Below are 22,283 nucleotides of genomic sequence, written 5' to 3'. Positions count from 1 at the left end.
GCTGAAGCATTTGCAACCATCTTCAGCCAGAAGTACCGAGTGGATGATCCATCTCGGCCTCCTCCTGATATCCCCACCATCACAGAAGCCAGTCTTCAGCCAATTCGATTCACTCCACGTGATATCAAGAAATGGCTGAGTGCACTGGATACAGCAAAGGCTATGGGCTCCGACAACATCCCGGCTGTAGTGCTGAAGACTTGTGCTCCAGAACTGTGGGAGAACCTTCACCACACGGACTGCAGCGGTTCAAGAAGGCGGCTCACTACCACCTTCTCAAGGGCAATTATTTCGCATCGGTATTTACGGTTGAGAAAGGCATGGATGTTAGGGAACTTGGGGAAATAAATAGTGATGTCTTGAGGAGTGTACATATTACAGAGAGGGAGGTGCTGGAAGTCTTAATGCGCATCAAGGTAGATAAATCTCCGGGACCTGATGAAATGTATCCCAGGACGTTATGGGAGGTTAGGGAGGAAATTGCGGGTCCCCTAGCAGAGATATTTGAATCATCGACAGCTACAGGTGAGGTGCCTGAAGATTGGAGGGTAGCAAATGTTGTGCCTTTGTTTAAGAAGGGCGGCAGGGAAAAGCCTGGGAACTACAGACCGGTGAGCCTGACATCTGTAGTGGGTAAGTTGTTCGAGGGTATTCTGAGAGACAGGATCTACGGGCATTTGGAGAGGCAGGGACTGATTAGGAACAGTCAGCATGGTTTTGTGAGAGGAAAATCATGTCTCACAAATTTGATTGAGTTTTTTGAAGGGGTACCCAAGAAGATAGATGAGGGCTGTGCAGTAGACGTGGTCTACATGGACTTTAGCAAAGCCTTTGACAAGGTACCGCATGGTAGGTTGTTACATAAGGTTAGATCTCACGGGATCCAAGGTGAGGTAGCCAATTGGATACAAAATTGGATTGACGGCAGAAGACAGAGGGTGGTTGTAGAGGGTTGTTTTTCAAACTGGAGGCCTGTGACCAGCGGTGTGCCTCAGGGATCGGTGCTGGGTCCGCTGTTATTTGTTATTTATATTAATGATTTGGATGAGAATTTAGGAGGCATGGTTAGTAAGTTTGCAGATGACACCAAGATTGGTGGCATTGTGGACAGTGAAGAAGGTTATCTAGGATTGCAACGGGATCTTGACAAATTGGGCCAGTGGGCCGATGAATGGCAGATGGAGTTTAATTTAGAGAAATGTGAGGTGATGCATTTTGGTAGATCGAATCGGGCCAGGACCTACTCCGTTAATGATAGGGCGTTGGGGAGAATTATAGAACAAAGAGATCTAGGAGTACAGGTTCATAGCTCCTTGAAAGTGGAGTCACAGGTGGATAGGGTAGTGAAGAAGGCATTCAGCATGCTTGGTTTCATTGGTCAGAACATTGAATACAGGAGTTGGGATGTCTTGTTGAAGTTGTACAAGACATTAGTTAGGCCACACTTGGAATACTGTGTACAGTTCTGGTTACCCTATTATAGAAAGGATATTATTAAACTAGAAAGAGTGCAGAAAAGATTTACTAGGATGCTACCGGGACTTGATGGTTTGACTTATAGGGAGAGGTTGGATAGGCTGAGACTTTTTTCCCTGGAGAGTAGGAGGTTAAGGGGTGATCTTATAGAAGTCTATAAAATAATGAGGGGCATAGATAAGGTCGATAGTCAAAATCTTTTCCCAAAGGTAGGGGAGTCTATAACGAGGGGGCATAGATTTAAGGTGGGAGGGGAGAGATACAAAAGGGTCCAGAGGGCAATTTTTTCACTCAAAGGGTGGTGAGTGTCTGGAACGAGCTGCCAGAGGCAGTAGTAGAGGCGGGTACAATTTTGTCTTTTAAAAAGCATTTGGACAGTTACATGGGTAAGATGGGTATAGAGGGATATGGGCCAAGTGCAGGCAATTGGGACTAGCTTAGTGGTATAAACTGGGCGACATGGACATGTTGGGCCGAAGGGCCTGTTTCCATGTTGTAAACTTCTATGATTCTATGATTCTATAATTAGCGACGGGCAATAAATGCTGGCCTCGCCACGATGCCCACATCCCATGAATGAATTTTAAAAAAATACCTTGTTAGCTTTAGCTCTGTTGGTCATGAACCTTTAGTGATCTGTGCACCAAGATCTTTTTGTCGATCAAGCTCTCTGTGTTGTTCCCTGTAAATGATACGTGTATTCTGTGTTGGCCCTACCAAGAATGAGAGGTGATCTCATTGAAACATATAAGATTCTGAGGGGGCTTGACAGGGTAGACGCTGAGAGGTTGTTTCCCCTGGCTGGAGAGTCTAGAACTAGGGGGCATAGTCGCAGGATAAAGGGTCGGCCATTTAAGATTGAGATGAGGAGCAATTTCTTCACTCAGAGGGTTGTGAATCTTTGGAATTCCCTACCCCAGAGGGCTGTGGATGCTGAGTCGTTGAGTATATTCAAGGCTGAGATAGATAGATTTTTGGACTCTTGGGGAATCGAGAGATATGGGGATCAGCGGGAAAGTGGAGTTGAGGTCGAAGATCAGCCATGACCTTATTGAATGGCGGAGCAGCTCGAGGGGCCGTGTGGCCGACTCCTGCTCCTATTTCTTATGTTCTTACCCCCATCCATTACTGTAGTGACTTCCTCAAAAAACTCTACCAAATTTGTTAGGCACGACCTCTTTTTTTGGAAGCCTTGAGAATTTCTAATGGCCCCTTCCCTTTCCCAATGATCATAAAGGGCATCTCTTACGATCCCTTCTGGCAGTTTCCCAATAATGGATGTCAGGCTGATTGGTCTATAGTTCCCCGGCTCTGATTTGTCCCCTTTTTTAAAAATAGAAAGTACATGAGCTTGCCTCCAGACTAAGGGAACTATCCTTGACTCTACTGAACTATCAAAGATATGGGCAAGGGGCTCTCCCAAAGGTAGAGTTAGGGATTTATAAGCAACTGCTGAGCTAATGCATCAGGAGACCTATGGACTGTTCTCTTCTAATGAGTCTCAGGGAGGGACCGAATTGGTGCTTCACAGTTTTAAAAAAAATTTAACAGACTTGCATCCCTCAGCAATTAGCTTCTAATTTACCTCAGGATGTGCCTATTTAGAAAACATTCCTAAAGGGTGCATGCTTTACCCTTAAAGGGTTAGGTCATGTTAAACATTGTTCCAGCTTGACAACAGACAGCTTTCCCCACGGTCGTCCCTTCGCTATTAGGAAAGAGCGATCAAGATGTAAACTGTCTCCTCGTTACATATGTTGTGAGTTACATGATATCTTTATAAAACAGCTTATCTTCTGATAGCGATACAATGAGAAAAATGCTATGGCACAGTCAAATTTTACACTTCAATTACAATTTCAAATATATTACCACCAAATCCAAATCACAAATAGGACGAATAGTTTTTGAAATAATTCTCAAAATGGCCAAATTTTTATAGCCTTGATTATAACAAATAAAGGTCATTTTTTTTCTTTTCTGAATGCCAGTGCAATTTTTATGCTGCCTGCATTATAATTGCACTTAGAAATAATAGTGTATGCTTAAGAGTGAAGGATGCAGAATCAATTGACCCCCATTCTGCACAGGTCCTGACCTTAGCTGCACTGTAATAAGAAGATGCTGAGTGAAAGCTAGGAGCCTCACCACAAGAGAGTGGGGCAGTAGAAATCAAGTGGGGCGTGTTCACCAGAGCAATTATTATGTCCTGTTATCTGCCAGGTAAGAGTGATGCTGCTGTTGGCCAGAGAGCAGGCATGTCAGTTGCATGACTTGTGTGGTCTGGGAGGGATTAGTACACGTAAGACAGCTTTCACATTTTTTTCAGAGCTGTCGTATGAAAAACCTCGTAACATGATTTAGATTCAAAATATTTGGCCACTAGAATGTCAAAACCTTCTTTGGCAGCCCACAGCAGTTAGACATATGCTGTTAATAACAGCTCTTGCCAATCTCCTTCTACACAAATAGTACACTCTTACTGAGTGCCAGGATCTCCACGTGGTAAAAGTGTGTCAGTGCATTTTTACTGTGTGAAAACTGCGGAGGCATTCACTGTCTCAGTCAGGATCATACTCATGAGGATAATGGGATCGATATTAGGAGGGAGGCGGGTTGGCAGCGGGAGGTCGACTGGGCGCGTGGGTAACGCGCCCAGTGAATTTGGGGTGCTCCGCACACGATCGTAGCCTAATTGAAGGCACTTACCTTGGCTTTCGGTTTCATGCTGGAAAGCTGTGCAGCGGGCAGACTGCGCACCCGCATCATAGGCTGTCAGCTGGAGGAGCCCTATTTAAAGGGGCAGTCCTCCACTGACTGACTGCTGCAGAAAGGAGCCAAAATTACAGCATGGAATACCCCAGGGGGAAGGCTACTCCCAGGTTTAATGATGCCTCACTTCAGGTCCTACTGGATGGGGTGAGGAGGAGGGGGAGGATAGAGATCTTCTCCCCAGCGGACGGGAGGAAGTGGCCTGCCTCTGCTACCACGAAGGCCTGGCTCGAGGTGACAGAGGAGGCCACCAGCACCACCAGCATATCACGCACCTGCATACAGTGCAGGAGGCGCTTCAATGACCTAAGTAGTTCAGCCGAAGTGAGTACACTTACTCATTCCCCTACACTCCGTCTGCCACATCACCGCCCCCACCCCATGTGTGTACTTCTGCTCCGAGAGGTCCAGGAAGCTGAGCCTCGGTCTGTGGACCCTGTGGCGAGGGTAGTGCCTTCTGCGATGCATCTCTCTCTGCGGTTGCCCTCCCTCCTGCTGTGCAGGTGGATGTGTCACAGCACTGTGTTGTGGAGCTCCATGTGTCAGAGGTGGACGGCGTGGCTGGCAAGGCTGGTGATGCTGTTCGTCCTCCGAGGAGGCCATGACTGCATCTGTAGCGGCCCCCATCTGGAAGATGTACGTTTTAGGGGGTCCGCAAGGTAAGTAAATATGTCTGCACACCGGGGTTGAGGTAGCAAGTTGGTGAATTTTAGTGTTCGGAGGAGGGTGGTGCAGGCCAAACTTTGTCCAAAGTGACAGAGTGGCCTCCTGCAATGAGCGAGGGTCCCAACCCCCACCTGTCAAATGGACCTTTGCAGCTGCCACAGGCTGGTGGCTACAACACATTCATTTCAACTGGGGGTGTTTCCCCAAGTACGGGAAACACTCTGTTTGGATGAAAATCCCACCCCTCCTAAAATATCCGATAAATCAGGTCTGCTAACGACCTGAAGTATCCAATTAATCGATTTAAGTGGGATCCCGCCGGCTTTAATTGCCGGCGGGAGTCTCGCATGTGGAGGCTGCGCGCGCATCTAAGCGCGTTACTGGGGAACCCGGAAGCGGGCGGGTTGGAGCCAGGCTCCAGACCCGCCCCGGGAATCCCCAATTTTTGGAACCCCCCGCCACGAACACACCCGTTCGGACGTCCGAAAATCGAGCCCAATGAGTAGGCAAACATGCTTTTAAACTCTCTTTTCCCCAGCCCCCACCCCTATTATTTTTGTTCAGAATGCCCTCTTTGGGTTTGCCTTTGTGCACAGCATTCTCTGATTAAGTGACCTGGCAGATGGCTTATTCCAATACTATTATGAACTCACTGATAGGAGTTATGTGACTGTGGCCTCATTTGAGTTGCTGTTATACCAGCTGATCTTCTATGGAATTGCCTGCAGACAACAATGTCTCTCCCTTCCTATTAGCTGTGTCTGCTTGTCTTGTACTCTCTCCAATTCTTTCTGCTCTTTCAGTCTCCTTTTTTTCTCTCTATGCTTCTCATACATTCTCTTGCTCTGTTCACTGTTTATCAATGGCTCTTTTTCAGATTCCATTTCTGTAAGTCTCTATCTCTGTGTTCTTGCTTCTATATGCCTATTACTCTCACTGTATGCCTCTCACTTTCTTTCCGTATCTGCCTCTTTATTTGCCTCCCATTCATTTTCTCTCCCTTTCTCTCTCTTTCTATACATCTTGCACTCTCTTGCACAGGCCTCCACACTTCAGATATGAACTTGTTTCCTTCTGAGAGCAGGGAGGTGAGTATGTGTTGTTTGTTTTGTGTGGTATTGTGAGTAGGCAGGTGGGGGGGATGCTTGCATGGGTTGGGAGGAAATAGGAGTCTGGGCTGAGTTGGAAGAAACAAGGATGGAATGGACGCTGGGGACTTAGACTTAGAGTAAACAGAGTGTAAGGGTCAGCATTGGAGGGAGTGGGGAAGTGGATGATCGTTGTGACAAATCACAGGCCAGCAGGACAGGATGGGAAAAATCTATTTATATAGATCAATAATGAATAGATGAATTGTTTCAATATTATAAATTCCTATATAAACAAAAAATAGATCAATAACAATTACAAATCATTATATGAAAACCCAGTGGATAAATAATAAATATATAAATTATATAAACCTACATGAAAAGAAAGGAGAAAATAGCTACCTTATTAAAAGTTTTGTCTGTAATACAACAATTCCCTTGCCAAAACCAGAGAGCAGAACCATAGACCACTGACTTTTCAACCGGTCACATCCTAGAAGGATGTAAGCAGGGACCCATCAGATTCTAGCACAACCCTTCTAGTACCATTTCTGATTTGTTCAACCACAAAAACTACCATATTCTACCAATTAAAAATTTCTGTGGCGTAAAGCGACCAGGACAAGCTGTCATCTACCTTAGTAAAAATAAAATTTGAAATGTAATAATCATAAAAAGTTCAATAATTCAAAAAAACCACAAACTTGTGCGTAAGCTTACAATTCCATCCTCTAATCATTTCAGCAAATTGTCCCCTCACACCACCTGTTCCACATCACCAGAGCTCATGCACATCCCAACGTCAACACTTCATCATCTGAATTACATTTGTTAAAATCCAATCCTTGTTAATTTTATCTTATTTTGTATTTTTATAAAAAAGTCAGTCTTCGGAGGAACAATATTATTGAGTCATAAAGATAAAAAGATGAAGGATATGGTTATATTAATGTAAAATTCTGAATGACATCTAATATTCTTTTATCATCTACATAGGAAAATAACATCCAGAATATCCACTGCCTTGAGTTAGAAGATCTGTGTATTCTTCTGCTCAGTCACAATCAGATAACCTCTATGCATGGTCTGGAGAAGTGCAGCAACCTACGGGTCCTTGAATTATCACATAATAACATCACTCGGATAGGTGGGTAATTTATGGCTTCTATTCTTCTGTTTTACTTATGGTATGTTCTCATTTGATGTTGATGTTGAAGACCTCATAGTTAATGAGGGAAGACGTGCGCTGCAAATGAAACCTCAATGCATGTAAAAGATTTTTTTGTAACATAATTAGAGTTCTGCCAGTTTAGTTGCTCAATGTACTTATTTTTTCCAGGTTTTACACCTGCACCTGTAACCTGTTTCAGATTTTTTTCTGAATAAGAGAAAGTACTAACTACACACATTTATAATAATACCTGATTATTATGAACATTAAAACCAAGGTGAAAATATTTTTCAGCGAGACACCATTTTCTTTCCAGCTAATGCTATTATGGGGCGTGCCTAGCATTCCTTCTCACAAGTCTGCAAGAACCTGATTTCATTCTCTGCACTAACAGTGTATATGAGAAATGTGAGGTAATGCATTTGGGGAGGGCAAACAAGGCAAGGGAGGATACTGAGAGGTGTAGTCGGCTCCTGCAGCTAAAGTGCTGTAAGCTGCAGGGCTACAGACTGGGTGCTGGAAGGTGGGGTTAGAATGGGCACCTGATTGTTCTTCGAGCCGGCGTGGACACGATGGGCCGAATGGCCCCCTTCTGTGCTGTATCTTTTCTAACAATGGGACCTTGGAGTGCATGTCCACAGATCCCTGAAGGTAGCAGGTCAGGTCGATAAGGTGGTTAAAAAGGCATACGGGATACTTTATTAGCCGAGGCATAGAATATAAGAGCAGGGAGCTTATGCTAGAACTGTATAAAACATTGGTTAGGCCACAGCTTGAGTACTGCGTACAGTTCTGGTCACCGCATCACAGGAAAGATGTGATTGCTCTAGAGAGGAAATTTACAAGGATGTTGCCAGGGCTGGAGAATTTTAGCTATGAGAAAAGATTGGATGGCTGGGATTGTTTTCTTTGGAACAAAGGAGGCTGAGGGGAGATTTAATTGAGGTATATAAAATTATGATGGGACTAGATAGAGTGGATAAGGAGGACCTGTTACCCTTAGCAGAGGGTCAGTGATCAGAGGGCATAGATTTAAAGTAATTGGTAGAAGGATTAGAGGGGAGCTGAGGAGAAAATTTTTCACCCAAAGGGTGGTGGGGGTCTGGAACTCACTGCCTGAAAGGGTGGTAGAGGCAGAAACCCTCAACTCATTTAAAAAAGTACTTGGATGTGCACTTGAAGTGCCGTAACCTACAGGGCTATGGGCCAAGTGCTGGGATTTAACTGGATAGCTCTTTTTCGTCTGGCATGGACACGATGGGTCGAATGGCCTCCTTTTGTGCCGTAACTTTCTATGATTCTATGAGAAGGACATCAAAAGATATGGGCCTCAATTTTGAAATGGTGGCGGGTTGGCAGCTGGGCGGGGGGTGGGGTGAAGGTGCACATGGCAAACCTGCATAAACAAAACTTACCATTTCCGACGCGATCGCATGGTGATTGCTGAAGATTAACATTCTCTCTGGGTTTCGCGCCCAGCAGCCAGCCTGATTGACAGGCTGGCTGTCATCAGGAGCGCAACATGATGTGTGTGGGGGGAGGGGTGGTGGTGAGAAAGAGAGAGAGTGAGACGTCATCTGGTGCTGGAATGGAAGATCGGGGGGGGTGGAGGGTGAAGAGGGGGACATCGGGGGGGGGGGTGAGGAGGGGGACATCGGTGGGGGGTGAAGAGGGGGATGTCTCAAAGGTAGTAATCTCAGGATTGCTGTCAGTGCCACGTGCTAGTCAGAGTAGAAATAGGAGGATATTTCAAATGAATACGTGGCTAGAGGAATGGTGCAAGGGGGAGGGATTCAAATTCCTGGGACACTGGAAACGGTTCTGGGGGAGGTGGGACCAGTACAAACCGGATGGTCTGCACCTGGGCAGGGCCGGGACCGCTGTCCTAGGAGGAGTGTTTGCTAGTGCTGTTGGGGAGGGTTTAAACTAAAGTGGCAGGGGGTTGGGAACCTGAGCAGGGAGAGAGAGGAAAGCGTAACAGGAAGGGACAGAAGGTATGGAGTAATAGGTAAAGTGTTAAAAAAGGAAAAAGCAGGAACTAAGCATCACAAAACAGATTTGAAAGTTCTTTATCTGAATGCACGTAGCATTCGTAATAAAATGGACGAGTTAACGGCACAAATAACTACGTATGGGTATGATCTTGTGGCCATTACAGAAACATGGCTGCAGGGTGACAACGACTGGGAATTAAATATGCCAGGGTATTTAACAATCAGGAAGGACAGGCAGGAAGGAAGGGGAGGTGGGGTGGCTATGTTAATAAAGGAAGGAATCACTGTAATACAGAGAAATGATATTGGGACAAAGCATCAAGATAATGAAACAGTTTGGGTGGAGATAAGGAATAATAAGGGAAAAAAAAACATTAGTGGGCGTAGTATATAGGCCTCCTAATAGTTGCAACTCTGCTGGAAGAAGTATTAATCAGGAGATAGTCGGGGCATGTAATAAGGGAACAGCCATAATTATGGGGGATTTTAATTATCATATTAACTGGACAAATCAAATTGGGCAGAGCAGCCTTGAGGACGAGTTCATTGAGTGCATCAGGGATGGATTTCTTGAGCAGCATGTAACTGATCCTACAAGGGGGCAGGCAACCTTGGACCTGGTCCTGTGTAATGAGTCAGGATTAATTAATAATGTCCTAGTTAAGGATCCCCTTGGAACGAGCGACCACAACATGGTTGAATTCCATATCCAATTAGAGGGTGAGAAGGTTGATTCTCAAACAAGCGTACTGAGCTTGAATAAAGGAGACTATGATGGTATGAGAGCGGAATTGATTAAAGTGGACTGGGAAAATAGATTAAAGGGTAAGACGGTACATGAGCAGTGGTGTTCATTTAGGGAGTTATTTTACAACTTTCAAAATAAATATATTCCACTGAGGAAAAAAGGGTGTAAAAGAAATGACAGCCATCCGTGGCTAAGTAAAGAAATCAAGGATAGTATCCGACTAAAAACAAGGACATATAAGGTAGCCAAACTTAGTGGGAGGATAGAAGATTGGGAATTCTTCAAAAGACAGCAAAAAGTAACGAAAGGATTGATTAAGAAAGGGAAGTTAGATTATGAAAAGAAATTAGCAAAAAATATAAAAACAGATAGCAAGAGTTTCTATAGTTATATAAAAAGAAAAAGGGTGGCTAAGGCAAACATAGGTCCCTTAGAGGATGAGACCGGGAAATTAATGGTGGGAAACATGGAGATGGCAAAAATGCTGAACAAATATTTTGTTTCAGTCTTTACAGTAGAGGACACTAAGAATATCCCAACACTGGACAAACAGGGGACTCTCGGGGGGGAGGAGCTAAATACGATTAAAATCACTCAGGAGATGGTACTCAGTAAAATAATGGGACTCAAGGCGGATAAATCCCCTGGACCTGATGGCTTCCATCCTAGGGTCTTGAGGGAAGTGGCAGTAGGGATTGTGGATGCTTTGGTGATAGTTTTCCAAAATTCCCTGGACTCAGGAGAGGTCCCGGCAGATTGGAAAACTGCTAATGTAACACCGTTATTTAAAAAGGGTAGTAGGCAGAAGGCTGGAAATTATAGGCCAGTTAGCTTAACATCTGTGGTGGGTAAAATTTTGGAGTCTATTATTAAGGAGACAGTAACGGAACATTTAGATAAGCATAATTTAATAGGACAAAGTCAGCATGGCTTTATGAAGGGGAAGTCATGTCTGACAAATTTGCTTGAGTTCTTCGAGGATATAACGTATAGGGTGGATAAAGGGGAACCAGTGGACATAGTGTATTTAGACTTCCAGAAGGCATTCGACAAGGTGCCACATAAAAGATTATTACTTAAGATAAAAAATCACGGGATTGGGGGTAATATTCTGGCATGGGTGGAGGATTGGTTATCGAACAGGAAGCAGAGAGTTGGGATAAATGGTTCATTTTCGGACTGGCAACCAGTAACCAGTGGTGTTCCACAGGGGTCGGTGCTGGGTCCCCAACTCTTTACAATCTATATTAACGATTTGGAGGAGGGGACCGAGTGCAACATATCAAAATTTGCAGATGATACAAAGATGGGAGGGAAAGTAGAGAGTGAGGAGGACATAAAAAACCTGCAAGGGGATATAGACAGGCTGGGTGAGTGGGCGGAGATTTGGCAGATGCAATATAATATTGGAAAATGTGAGGTTATGCACTTTGGCAGGAAAAATCAGAGAGCAAGTTATTTTCTTAATGGCGAGAGACTGGAAAGTACTGCAGTACAAAGGGATCTGGGGGTCCTAGTGCAAGAAAATCAAAAAGTTGGTATGCAGGTGCAGCAGGTGATCAAGAAAGCCAACGGAATGTTGGCTTTTATTGCTAGGGGGATAGAATATAAAAACAAGGAGGTATTGCTGCAGTTATATAAGGTATTGGTGAGACCGCACCTGGAATACTGCATACAGTTTTGGTCTCCATACTTAAGAAAAGACATACTTGCTCTCGAGGCAGTACAAAGAAGGTTCACTCGGTTAATCCCGGGGATGAGGGAGCGGACATATGAGGAGAGGTTGAGTAGATTGGGACTCTACTCATTGGAGTTCACAAAAATGAGAGGCGATCTTATTGAAACATATAAGATTGTGAAGGGTCTTGATCGGGTGGATGCAGTAAGGATGTTCCCAAAGATGGGTGAAACTAGAACTAGGGGGCATAATCTTAGAATAAGGGGCTGCTCTTTCAAAACTGAGATGAGGAGAAACTTCTTCACTCAGAGGGTGGTAGGTCTGTGGAATTTGCTGCCCCAGGAAGCTGTGGAAGCTACATCATTAGATAAATTTAAAACAGAAATAGACAGTTTCCTAGAAGTAAAGGGAATTAGGGGTTATGGGGAGCGGGCAGGAAATTGGACATGAAGCTGAGTTCGGATCGGTCAATGCCCTGTGGGTGGCGGAGAGGGCCCAGGGGCTATGTGGCCGGGTCCTGCTCCGACTTCTTGTGTTCTTTAGATTTGTGGTTGGGATCAGATCAGCCATGATCTTATTGAATGGCGGAGCAGGCTCGAGGGGCCGATTGGCCTACTCCTGCTCCAATTTCTTATGTTCTTATGTCGGAGAGGGAGACGTCGGACATTGGAGCAGGGTGGAAAGGTAGGTTGATTTTGTGGTTTAACTTCCTTCTATGGTTTTTGATGTACTTTATTTTGTTTCTTTTTCCCTGATCCGGAAGCGATGGGCAAGCCGCACAGGTAAGTTAAAAATCATTATAATCATGTAATCTGTCACGCGTAAAGTGTTTTAAGTACCTCAATGAGGTACATTTGGCTCTTTAATTGTCATCCCGCCAGCTTTAATTGCCGGCACTTCTGGTTTCGGGTCGCCCGCGCGCACACAGGTGCATCCTTGGGAAACTCGGAAGTTGGCGGGTTGGAGCCGACTTTCAAACCCAAACTGGATTTCCGTGATTTTCGGAGCCCCCAACGCACCCGCAATTTCCCCGTAAAATTGAGCCTATGAGGACTGTGTGCAAAATGCAAGCCTTGGACAAAGGACTATGGCTGACAGAACATACTGGTGCCACTGCCACTTAATGGATTAGTTGATCATAGTTCTCTTCGCCAAAACAAAAGCAAAATACTGCAGATGCTGGAAATCTGAAGTAAAAGCAGAAAATGCTGGAAATACTCAGCAAGCCAGGTAGCATCTGTAGATCTCTTTGCCAATCTCTCACTGCCCAGTATTTTATTCAGCTTTTCCTTTGTAAGTGGTGTTGTTTTTGCACACACAATCTTCAGGTAGAGATCAGGATAGGGCAGTCTAAGATGTGAATTTTCTGCTCTCCTCCAGGAATGCTGTGTTCAGTTGAGAGGAGTGTGCTTTTAATGGTGGAATAGAAGTCCTTTTTTACTTCCCTGCATTGAAAGCCATTTCTATTATGAAGTGTTCTACCTAGTGGCATAAGGAAACACTGGTGAAAATCAACTATTGAACATGAATTGGAATGTTTGGCCGCCCTCAGATTTTTGTTCTTTAGGGTAAGTCCATTTGCTACACTGATTTATTTATTTTTTTATTCATGATCTTCTAGGTGGTCTGGAATCTCTTAAGAAACTTCAGAGGCTGGTTGTGGATCATAATCAGTTGATAAGCACCAATGGTTTAAGTGAAACTCCTACCCTTCTCTACCTTGATTGCTCCTTTAACTATCTCAACAGTATAGAAGGTATTGATAACTGTGGGCTTCTTCAAAATCTGAAGTTACAAAGCAACAGTCTTTCTGAGGTAAAGTAGTAGAAAATGCAGTTGCTGGTTTTAAAAAATGTAAAAACAAACCATTTTAAAGTAAGGTGTAATATACCACACCTGGCAGCCTTGTATCATTTATGTAACAGAACTGGATGACATGCAGAGAATGCAGAGTGACCACAAGTAATGTGATAAAAATATCTAGATGTTGCTATAAACTGCAAAAACAAAGCTAAAGTGATATATTACTGTCTTCTGAGATGAGATTACTGCCTTGAAATCACTCCAGGGCATACATTTAATAACATACATTTTTCATTTAATTGAGTATTTTCATTCAGTCCTAGCCTGAGTTTTGTGCTGGAAATATGAGTGCCAACTGCCAGCGTCTTTCATATTTTGTGTAATGACATCTGCGGTGTAGGATTAATCATCATGACACAAATCCTTCAAATTTGTTGAGAAATAATTTAGTTGATTGCCATAAAATTTTCTGCCCAGTGAATATGTAGTATTTTTGTCCAGTTAATATATTGTGTTGTAATTAAATGTTGATACAGAATGTTGAGCTTTAGAAGAGTTTTTTTGCAAATAAAAAAAGTGCTTTACTGGCTTTTATGATTTTAAGGTGTCCACCTTGGCTCAGTAACAGCACTCTCGCCTTTAAGTCAGAAAGTTGTGGGTTCAAGCCCCACTCTAGAGACTTGAGCAGATAATCTAGACTGACACTTCAGTGCAAAACTGAGGGACTGCTGTCCTGTCAGTGGCGCCGTCTTTTGGATGAGACATTGAACTACCCTTTCATGTAGATGTGAAAGATCTCATGCACTGTTTGAAGAAGAGCTGGGGATTTCTCTGGTGTCCTGGCCAGCATTTATCCCTCAACAAACATCACTAAAAAATACATTATGTGGTCATTTATTTCATTGCTGCTTTTGGGATCCTGTGTGTAAATTGGCTACCGTGTTTCCCTACATTACAATAGCAATTACAATTAAAAATGACTTAATTGGCTATGAAGCACTTTGGGGTGTTCTGAGGTTGTTTAAGATGCCAAATAAATGAAACTTTTTTCTTTCTTAAAGACCCTGATATCAAGTAAAAAGTGAGCCCCTAGCTTCTTGTGTAGTACTAAATGCAAGTTTGTTCATTCTTTTCTTTCTCTTTGATTTCATCTCCTTTCATCCTTCCTTCCTTCCACCTCATAGCGGTAGGTAAGCAACACACACAAGGAAATGGCAGCTTATGTAAACCAACCTTATTTTGGGATATTTTATTATTTTTAAAAAATTTGTTTCTGGAATGGAGCAACACTGGAAAAGCTGCATTTATTGGCCATCCCTAGTTGCCCTGAGAAGGTGGTGATGGGCTTCTCCTTGAGCCTCTGCAGTCCTTGTGGTGATGTGCTCTTAATGTGATGTTATGTAGGAGATATATCACATAAGTTCAATCTGTGTGTCGCATGTGGTAGGTTAGCTGATATGTACTCTATAAGGACAGGAGTGTTATACCATGTAATGTACAATGTATGTTTTGAGTTATTAACTGGCTATTTAGCAATAAATTATATATTTGTTGAAGCTTCTGTAAACACACATTCTAAGATGCGCATTATACAGTAACAATGAATTAACAGTCTTGTTTGGTATGTATTGTTCCTGTTGATGTGAATCTGATTCAGTTAAAAAGGAAAATCCAGGGTCTGAGGTTGTAATCTTTATCAGGCACATGTACATGACCTAGAGACAGACAGACACACACACACACACTCTCTCTTTTTCTCTCTCTTTCTGACTGTCTCTCCATTCCCTTGTATGGATCTGTGTGTGTGTCTGATGTGTTTTTTAAAAATCTAACTCCAGATTTTTGCAGCCTGACCGTGTGCAATACCTCTTTAAATCCATGATGTGGAGATGCCGGTGATGGACTGGGGTTGACAATTGTAAACAATTTTACAACACCAAGTTATAGTCCAGCAATTTTATTTTAAATTCACAAGCTTTCGGAGGCTTCCTCCTTCCTCAGGTGAACGTTGTTGGAAATGAAATCCTCGAAATGAAATCGCACTTATACATCACAGAACAATGCTTGGTGATTACAGACAGTTTTTTCAACTGCCCGTTGCCAAGGCAATCAGTGTGCAGACAGACAGGTGTTACCTGCAAGGTCTCCGAATATACAAATCACCAAAAAAAAACAAAAAACCAAAAAAAACAGAGATAGAGAGGTAGAAACATAGAAAAGACAGCAACTGACCCGTTATATTAAAAACAGATAACATTTGTTCGCTGGTGGGGTAACGTGTCGCGTGACATGAAACCAAGATCCCGGTTGAGGCCATCCTCATGGGTGCGGAACTTGGCTATCAATTTCTGCTCGACGATTTTGCGTTGTCGTGTGTCTCGAAGGCCGCCTTGGAGTACGCTTACCCGAACGGGTAAGCGTACTCCAAGGCGGCCTTCGAGGCACACGACAACGCAAAATCGTCGAGCAGAAATTGATAGCCAAGTTCCGCACCCATGAGGACGGCCTCAACCGGGATCTTGGTTTCATGTCACGCTACACGTTACCCCACCAGCGAACAAATGTTATCTGTTTTTAATATAACGGGTCAGTTGCTGTCTTTTCTATGTTTCTACCTCTGTATCTCTGTTTTTTTGGTTTTTTTGGATTTTTTTGGTGATTTGTATATTCGGAGACCTTGCAGGTAACACCTGTCTGTCTGCACGCTGATTGCCTTGGCAACGGGCAGTTGAAAAAACTGTCTGTAATCATCAAGCATTGTTCTGTGAATTATAAATGCGATTTCATTTTGAGGATTTCATTTCCAACAACGTTCACCTGAGGAAGGAGGAAGCCTCTGAAAGCTTGTGAATTTAAAATAAAATTGCTGGACTATAACTTGGTGTTGTAAAATTCTTTAAATCCAACAATTGTTTGGACAAACTAAAGTGGTCTGGAAATTTGGATTATTTTCTCACTGGTTTCTCCTCTCTCTGTGTCTGATTTTTTGAGTTTAATAATTGGTAGGAAAGACTGAGAAAGCAGCTGTTGGATTAGAGGAATCATTTCAGAGCGAGAAAGAGAGACATTTTAAAATATGTAGCAGGGCCTCTAAGCACTGGAGCAACAGACGGTGGGCCACAAATTTGAAGAAGTATTGCGAGGTACTTTATTCCTTTTAGACACAGAATTCGACATTGAGTAGGTTCCTGAAAAATGTGGTGAGAAAGAGACATTTAAAAATATAGTCGCAGCAGAATGGCAGGCTGTGAATGGGAAGAAATGGGATCAGTGCCTCAGGCTGCAAGCGCATCAAAATGGTCAGAAGTGGGAAGAAGCGGGCTTGGAGTGGAGCATCAATGTAGGTGGTAGGAGGCAGAGTCTGCCAGACAGAAATGAGAACAGGGCATAAAGTGGTCCGAAATGTGGGGGAGAAGGTGGGTGATGGAATAGAGATGCTCTAGTGATGGAAGGTCAGTAATTACAGGATGATGGGCAAATGTTGACAGTTTTTCCATTATAAATGTTGCCCTAAAAGAGTGACTCAAAAATTGTGACACAGGAAGTAAGGTTATGCAGACAGGAAATGTATGCCATATACAAGAGTGCATCTACCTTGGTGTAGCTCATGGACAATTTATTTTTAAAAAGCAAGTACATAAATAAATGACTATTTGTCCAAGCTGCATCTCAGTTTTACCTCTCTATGTTGGACAGAGTCCTAAGCTAATGCTGGTCCAGACCTCTATACATCAGTTTGATCACAAGTCAAGTCTCCAGTTTGTGGAGACCCAAGCTCTTTGCAGCAGTCTTCTGATAAACTAAGTTCTAGACTTGTCTAGGTGTGCACTCTTGCATTTTATTCCTGCAAGCCATTCCTGTAAAAAAAATTATACCATTTAATATAATATTATAATGAAAGCCACTATATTGTCTATAGCTTTCATGTGAGCCTGGGCAGGCATTGTCATGGCAGCTGGAATTTTTTTGTTAACATATTTGGTGATTTTTGTAGAAGATGATTGGATTTTCATGCAATGTGATTGGCGAGATATCCAAAGCAGAAAATAACCAACTAAAAAAAAAACAGACTATAGACACTTTCTCGATTTAAAAAAAAAAGAAATTTACAGACAGAATCAGGAAAGGATCATAGGTTACAGCATGGAAGGAGGCTATTTGGCCCATTGAGTCCTTGCTGGCTCTATGCAAGAGCAATGATCACTGTAGATACATTTCTATTATATAAGACAGATGTATGCAATTTTCCAGAATTCTAGACATACCATCTTTTCTACAGTTACCCAGATTTGGAAATCATGTGTTACTGCGGGAGTTATATCTGGATGACAATAGCATCTCCTCTCTGAAGGTACTGTCTGAATACTGGCTACCAATGCTTCAACATCTCTCTATTTCCCAGAACAGGTAAGATCTGAAACAACAACATATATATAACCCATATGTTCTAAGACTGAGTTTTATTTGCCTGGCAGATAGAATGGTGTTCATCTTTCAGTTCCTCATGTGTTGGATAAAGATTGTCAAAAGTGTCATTAATATGTATGCTCTTGATGCTGTAATTAATTAATGTTAAATATTTATATAGAATGGCCCACTTTGAGGCATATCAATTAGGAGGCCTTGTTGGGGAAAAAAAAGTTCCACAAAGCATGTAATTTAAAATATACAATGAAAGAACACCACAAAATAGAATGCTGTACTTCAATCATTTCCTGTATGTACAAAGACAAAGCACACAAATAAAAGCCTGCTCTTATCCAAATAACTCTTAAAATAGGGACTATAAATAAATTTTCCTGTCGCAATCACTGATGGTGCTATGACACAACAGGCACTGGAGATGTGAGGGGTGAAACATCGGGTGGAAATCAGTCTTACTGACCTCCACCCATTCTGTGCCACTCAAACTTTCGGTTGGACTGTAACATGGGTTCATTTATCCTTTTAACAAAAAAGGGTGAGAGCTTTTTAATATTTGCATGTACTGTAATGGGGTAGCTATTGGTACGTGTAGGAAAACCCTGTGATTCTAGCTAGGAATGTCCTGTATGTTGAGTTTGCCCATTTTTAAAATGGGGGATAGGATAGGTATATTCTGGGATGATAGGAAGTCACCATTTAAAAGTGGGCCTGCTCTCTTCTGAGAACAATCCCAGAAAGTGGAATTTTATTTTCTGCTGGGTATTATTTCTGGTGCTAATTTTTGTCAGTTTATTTTTTTGAGGTTTTTGATTAACCATTTTGGGTGACCTACAGAGAATTTTGCCTGCCAGATATTAGTTACCACAATTATATTAAAGACGTTCCAATGGGCATCCCTTTGTGTTATTTGGAGGAAGAAGAGGATGACAGGAGGGAGGTGAGGCAATATTCTACGGTAGATATGCAGGAAAACTGCCTCTCAGCCTCTGCTTCACTATGGAGACCATGACTAGAGTTGCGTGGTCTCTGAGAATCTGACTACAGCCAACATCCAGAGATGGCACTAACAGTAGCTGGCAAGTTTGCAACAGCCCTGAATGTTTATACTTCTACCTCATTCGAAGCTGCCACATGGGACATCAGTAAACCTGCAGTTCACAGATTTATCAAACAGCTGACTGATGCATTGTTCATCAGGGCAGTAGAATGAGAGAGCATTATTAGCAGCAATATGACCTCAGGGACCTCTCCAAAGAATCCCATGCCTTTTCTGAACTGCAAGGACTTCCACTCCATCAATGTGTAGATCATCTGTGACCCTCACAACAGGATCATGTAAGTGAATTTCTGCTTCCAAGAGAGCAGTCAAGGTGCCTTAATTTAATGTGATCCAGCATGCCAAGATTGTTAGGTGAGAAGGAAGAGTATAAGATGGCTCCTAGCAGATTTAGGCTACCCTCGAGCCCTTGCTCCTGACATCTCTGAGATGAACAACAGTAGATGCACACACAATGCCTATGCAACTGCCAGGATTATTATTCAACACACTAAAGACATCTGTAAGCAGCTGGACAGATTAGGATGGGGGGTTAGTTCAGCACCCCCAACCCTCCGCCCTGCTATGATATCTAAAATCATCATCGTCTGATGCATGCTGCACAACAATGGCATCCAAAGAGACATGAGCATGGAGCAGTTGAAGAAGGGCACACGCACGGCCAAGAGCAGAGCTAAGCAAGACAAACACGGTGAACCAAAAGAGATTCCTGCTAAACGACCTTGCATACGGCAAAAGCCATATGACAAGCTGAAATTGACAAACCCGCCAGTTAAGTATCAAAGTAAGGAACAATGGAGTCCTCGGTGCATATTTATCATTGTCAAATTCCGACTTTCTTCAGCAAGTTACATTTACATTACATAGAATGTACAGCAGAGAAACAGGCCTTCGGCCCAACAGGTCCATGCTCCTCCCTCTCTACTTCATCTAACCCTATCAGCATATCCTTCTATTCCTTTCTCCCTCGTGTTTATCTCGCTTCCCCTTAATTAGACGGACTGCAGCGGTTCAAGAAGGCGGCTCACCACCACCTTCTCAAGGGCAATTAGGGATGGGCAATAAATGCTGGCCTTGCCAGCGACGCCCACATCCCATGACGAATAAAAACAAATTGCAAATAAACCTGGGAAAGATCTAATCTAGTTGGCCGCTTTTGGCAGGATTTACTACAGGCACAATTGGGCTTGCTCAGTCGCTATGGTCGATTTTCTCAATCATGGCATCACGCTCCATCGCTCTACGCTCAATCTAATTTCACTGATATCCTTTCCCGTAGAGCATAGTGTACTGCTCTGGGCTTAAACATTTTTTGGCTTCGCCCACTCCTTCACATTAAGGCGTACCTGGATACCCTTTGCTTTAAGGACTTGTACTCTTCCATGAGTACGTCCGCGGGTCTTTGAGCAGTGATCTTCTTAATACCGGCCCAGTTCAACGTCAGCCTACAAAAACAATCTTTGCCATTAACTATAATTTTGAACAATTGTTTCATGTTTTTTGTACTTCACTTGGATGTTTATTTTTCCAAGGATAGTTGTCTAGAATAACTTTTCAGTAAAATTTTGTTGTGGGGCAATATTCCAAAACTTTTCCTCATATACTTTTGATAACATGATAGTTACCAAAGCCCCAGCGTCCGACTCGAATTCAAATTTAATACCTTCTGTCCAGACGGGGATCACAATTTTGCATTGCCCCTTTCCTGTTATGAAATATATAGGAAAATGCATCTCTTCTTCATCCATCTTGCCTTTTGATACGGTTTCTTCCTTGAGTTCATCATCAGAATGGACATAATAGACACTGGATTTTTGTCTTTTCTTCTGTTGATTCTTCACAGTGCTATGATATGACTTGGGGCCGCCTTTTCTTCTCCCTGCCTCCAATCTAACAGTGCCTACGAGTTTCCGTCAGCACTGAGCGATTCGATGCAGTTATGACATTTAACCTTCTTATAAAACCATTGGTTTGCATGATGATTATTTTTACCAAGCCTCCAACATGGTTGAGCAACTTTGTTCACTCCGGAGCTGTTTGACCCTGTGACATGTAACTCATCAACAAGCCTATCAGCAGTCTCCATCCAAAGGGCTAGCAGACATGAATTTGTCTTCAACCAACAGTTTCCTCTATCGACGTTTCCTTCAAACAGGAGATAATGCGGTCTCTTAATCCGTCGAGAAACCCATCAACATCACATGTTTTGGACAGTTTCCTCAGTTCTTCCATAAATTGAGCAACATTTTCATCATCTCTTAAACTTGAACCGCTCCGCACTAACGAGTTGCTTCGGGCTCAAATGTTCTTTGATTACTTGGACAAACTCCTCATACGTTTTGGCTTTAGGCTGGGCAGGAGCAATCAGATTCTCAATCGATGCATATGTTGCAGGCCCACAGATAGTAAGCAAAACTGCTCTCTTTTTGGCATGTATTGCAAGTCCATTTGCCTCAAAATAAAATTACATACTCACTCCAGCTCGACCTCATTCGATACCCTTAAGATTTTTCCAACAAATGCCGACAAGATAAGAATGTTTTAGTGACAAGATAGACCACAACCTAATTATTAAAGATGTCCAATATTCAATCTTTTTAACAATGCATTGACACCAATGTTATGTCTGAATAAACACCCAAATTGGTGGGATAATAATTAGCTGTTTTATTTCCAAGCCCCTCTAGAACTTTCTCATCAAAGAATAATAAAAGCAATACAAGAGGCCTTGTAGCATAATTGCTACATTGTGCTTACTCCCATCGGGGTCATCTCGTGTTCAGTTAACAATATGGAAGTACGAAACAATGCATTTTTTTTTTCTCTTTTTTTTCTCGTGTACACTATTTGCTAAAACAAATGCACAAGGGAATTTGAGAAGCAAAACCAATTAAATCCTTGGATCTTTTATTTTTAGGGAGTTTCTCAACAGATCTGTGACTGAAAAGATGAAGGCATAAAGCCCAGAACCAATTTTAAAATTTCCTGTGATATATGTAGTGGAACTCTGCATGTAGATCATCTCAAATTTGACAACTAAAAGTTGAGTTTAAACAGAAACCGATCTTTATCAGTGATGAATAAGCATTAATAAAAATGTTTTGGACAAATTATAAAATAGATGCTAAACAGAAGTAGGAACTTTTTGAAATTCTCCTTAAACGGTCCCATTTTCAGGAAAAGTCATGGTAATTTTGTAATCTTTGCAATTGCATAAGAAAAGCAACATCAAATGCCATCAAATTGCTGAGTTTTCTATATCTATACTGTGTAACATAATAAAACCATAGTGGTTCCTCCAAAATGGTTTTACGTCTGATAGATGATTTAATTTTTCCAACCCCTCTGTGGATCCATGCTTCTTGTAAGTAACTTTGTTATTTCTGGATCAAAAAGTACTTG

The 22,283-nt window shown here is 42.5% G+C and overlaps 1 protein-coding gene across 3 annotated transcripts in view; it reads left to right on the top strand.

The window, feature by feature from the left end:
- lrriq1 (leucine-rich repeats and IQ motif containing 1) overlaps positions 1-22,283 on the top strand; it is a 175,983-nt gene that overhangs the window by 36,860 nt on the left and 116,840 nt on the right. For all 3 annotated transcript variants that reach the window (XM_067999455.1, XM_067999454.1, XM_067999456.1), the window contains 3 exons: positions 7,002-7,152; positions 13,218-13,411; positions 17,679-17,806. In XM_067999455.1, coding sequence (XP_067855556.1) covers positions 7,002-7,152; positions 13,218-13,411; positions 17,679-17,806 — 473 coding nt within the window. The remainder of the gene's footprint in view (positions 1-7,001; positions 7,153-13,217; positions 13,412-17,678; positions 17,807-22,283) is intronic.

The sequence above is a fragment of the Heptranchias perlo genome, chromosome 18 (genome assembly GCF_035084215.1).
Source record: "Heptranchias perlo isolate sHepPer1 chromosome 18, sHepPer1.hap1, whole genome shotgun sequence".
NCBI lineage: Eukaryota > Metazoa > Chordata > Chondrichthyes > Hexanchiformes > Hexanchidae > Heptranchias > Heptranchias perlo.
Note: the sequence above shows the minus strand (reverse complement) of the source record. Positions and strands in the feature narration are given on the sequence as shown.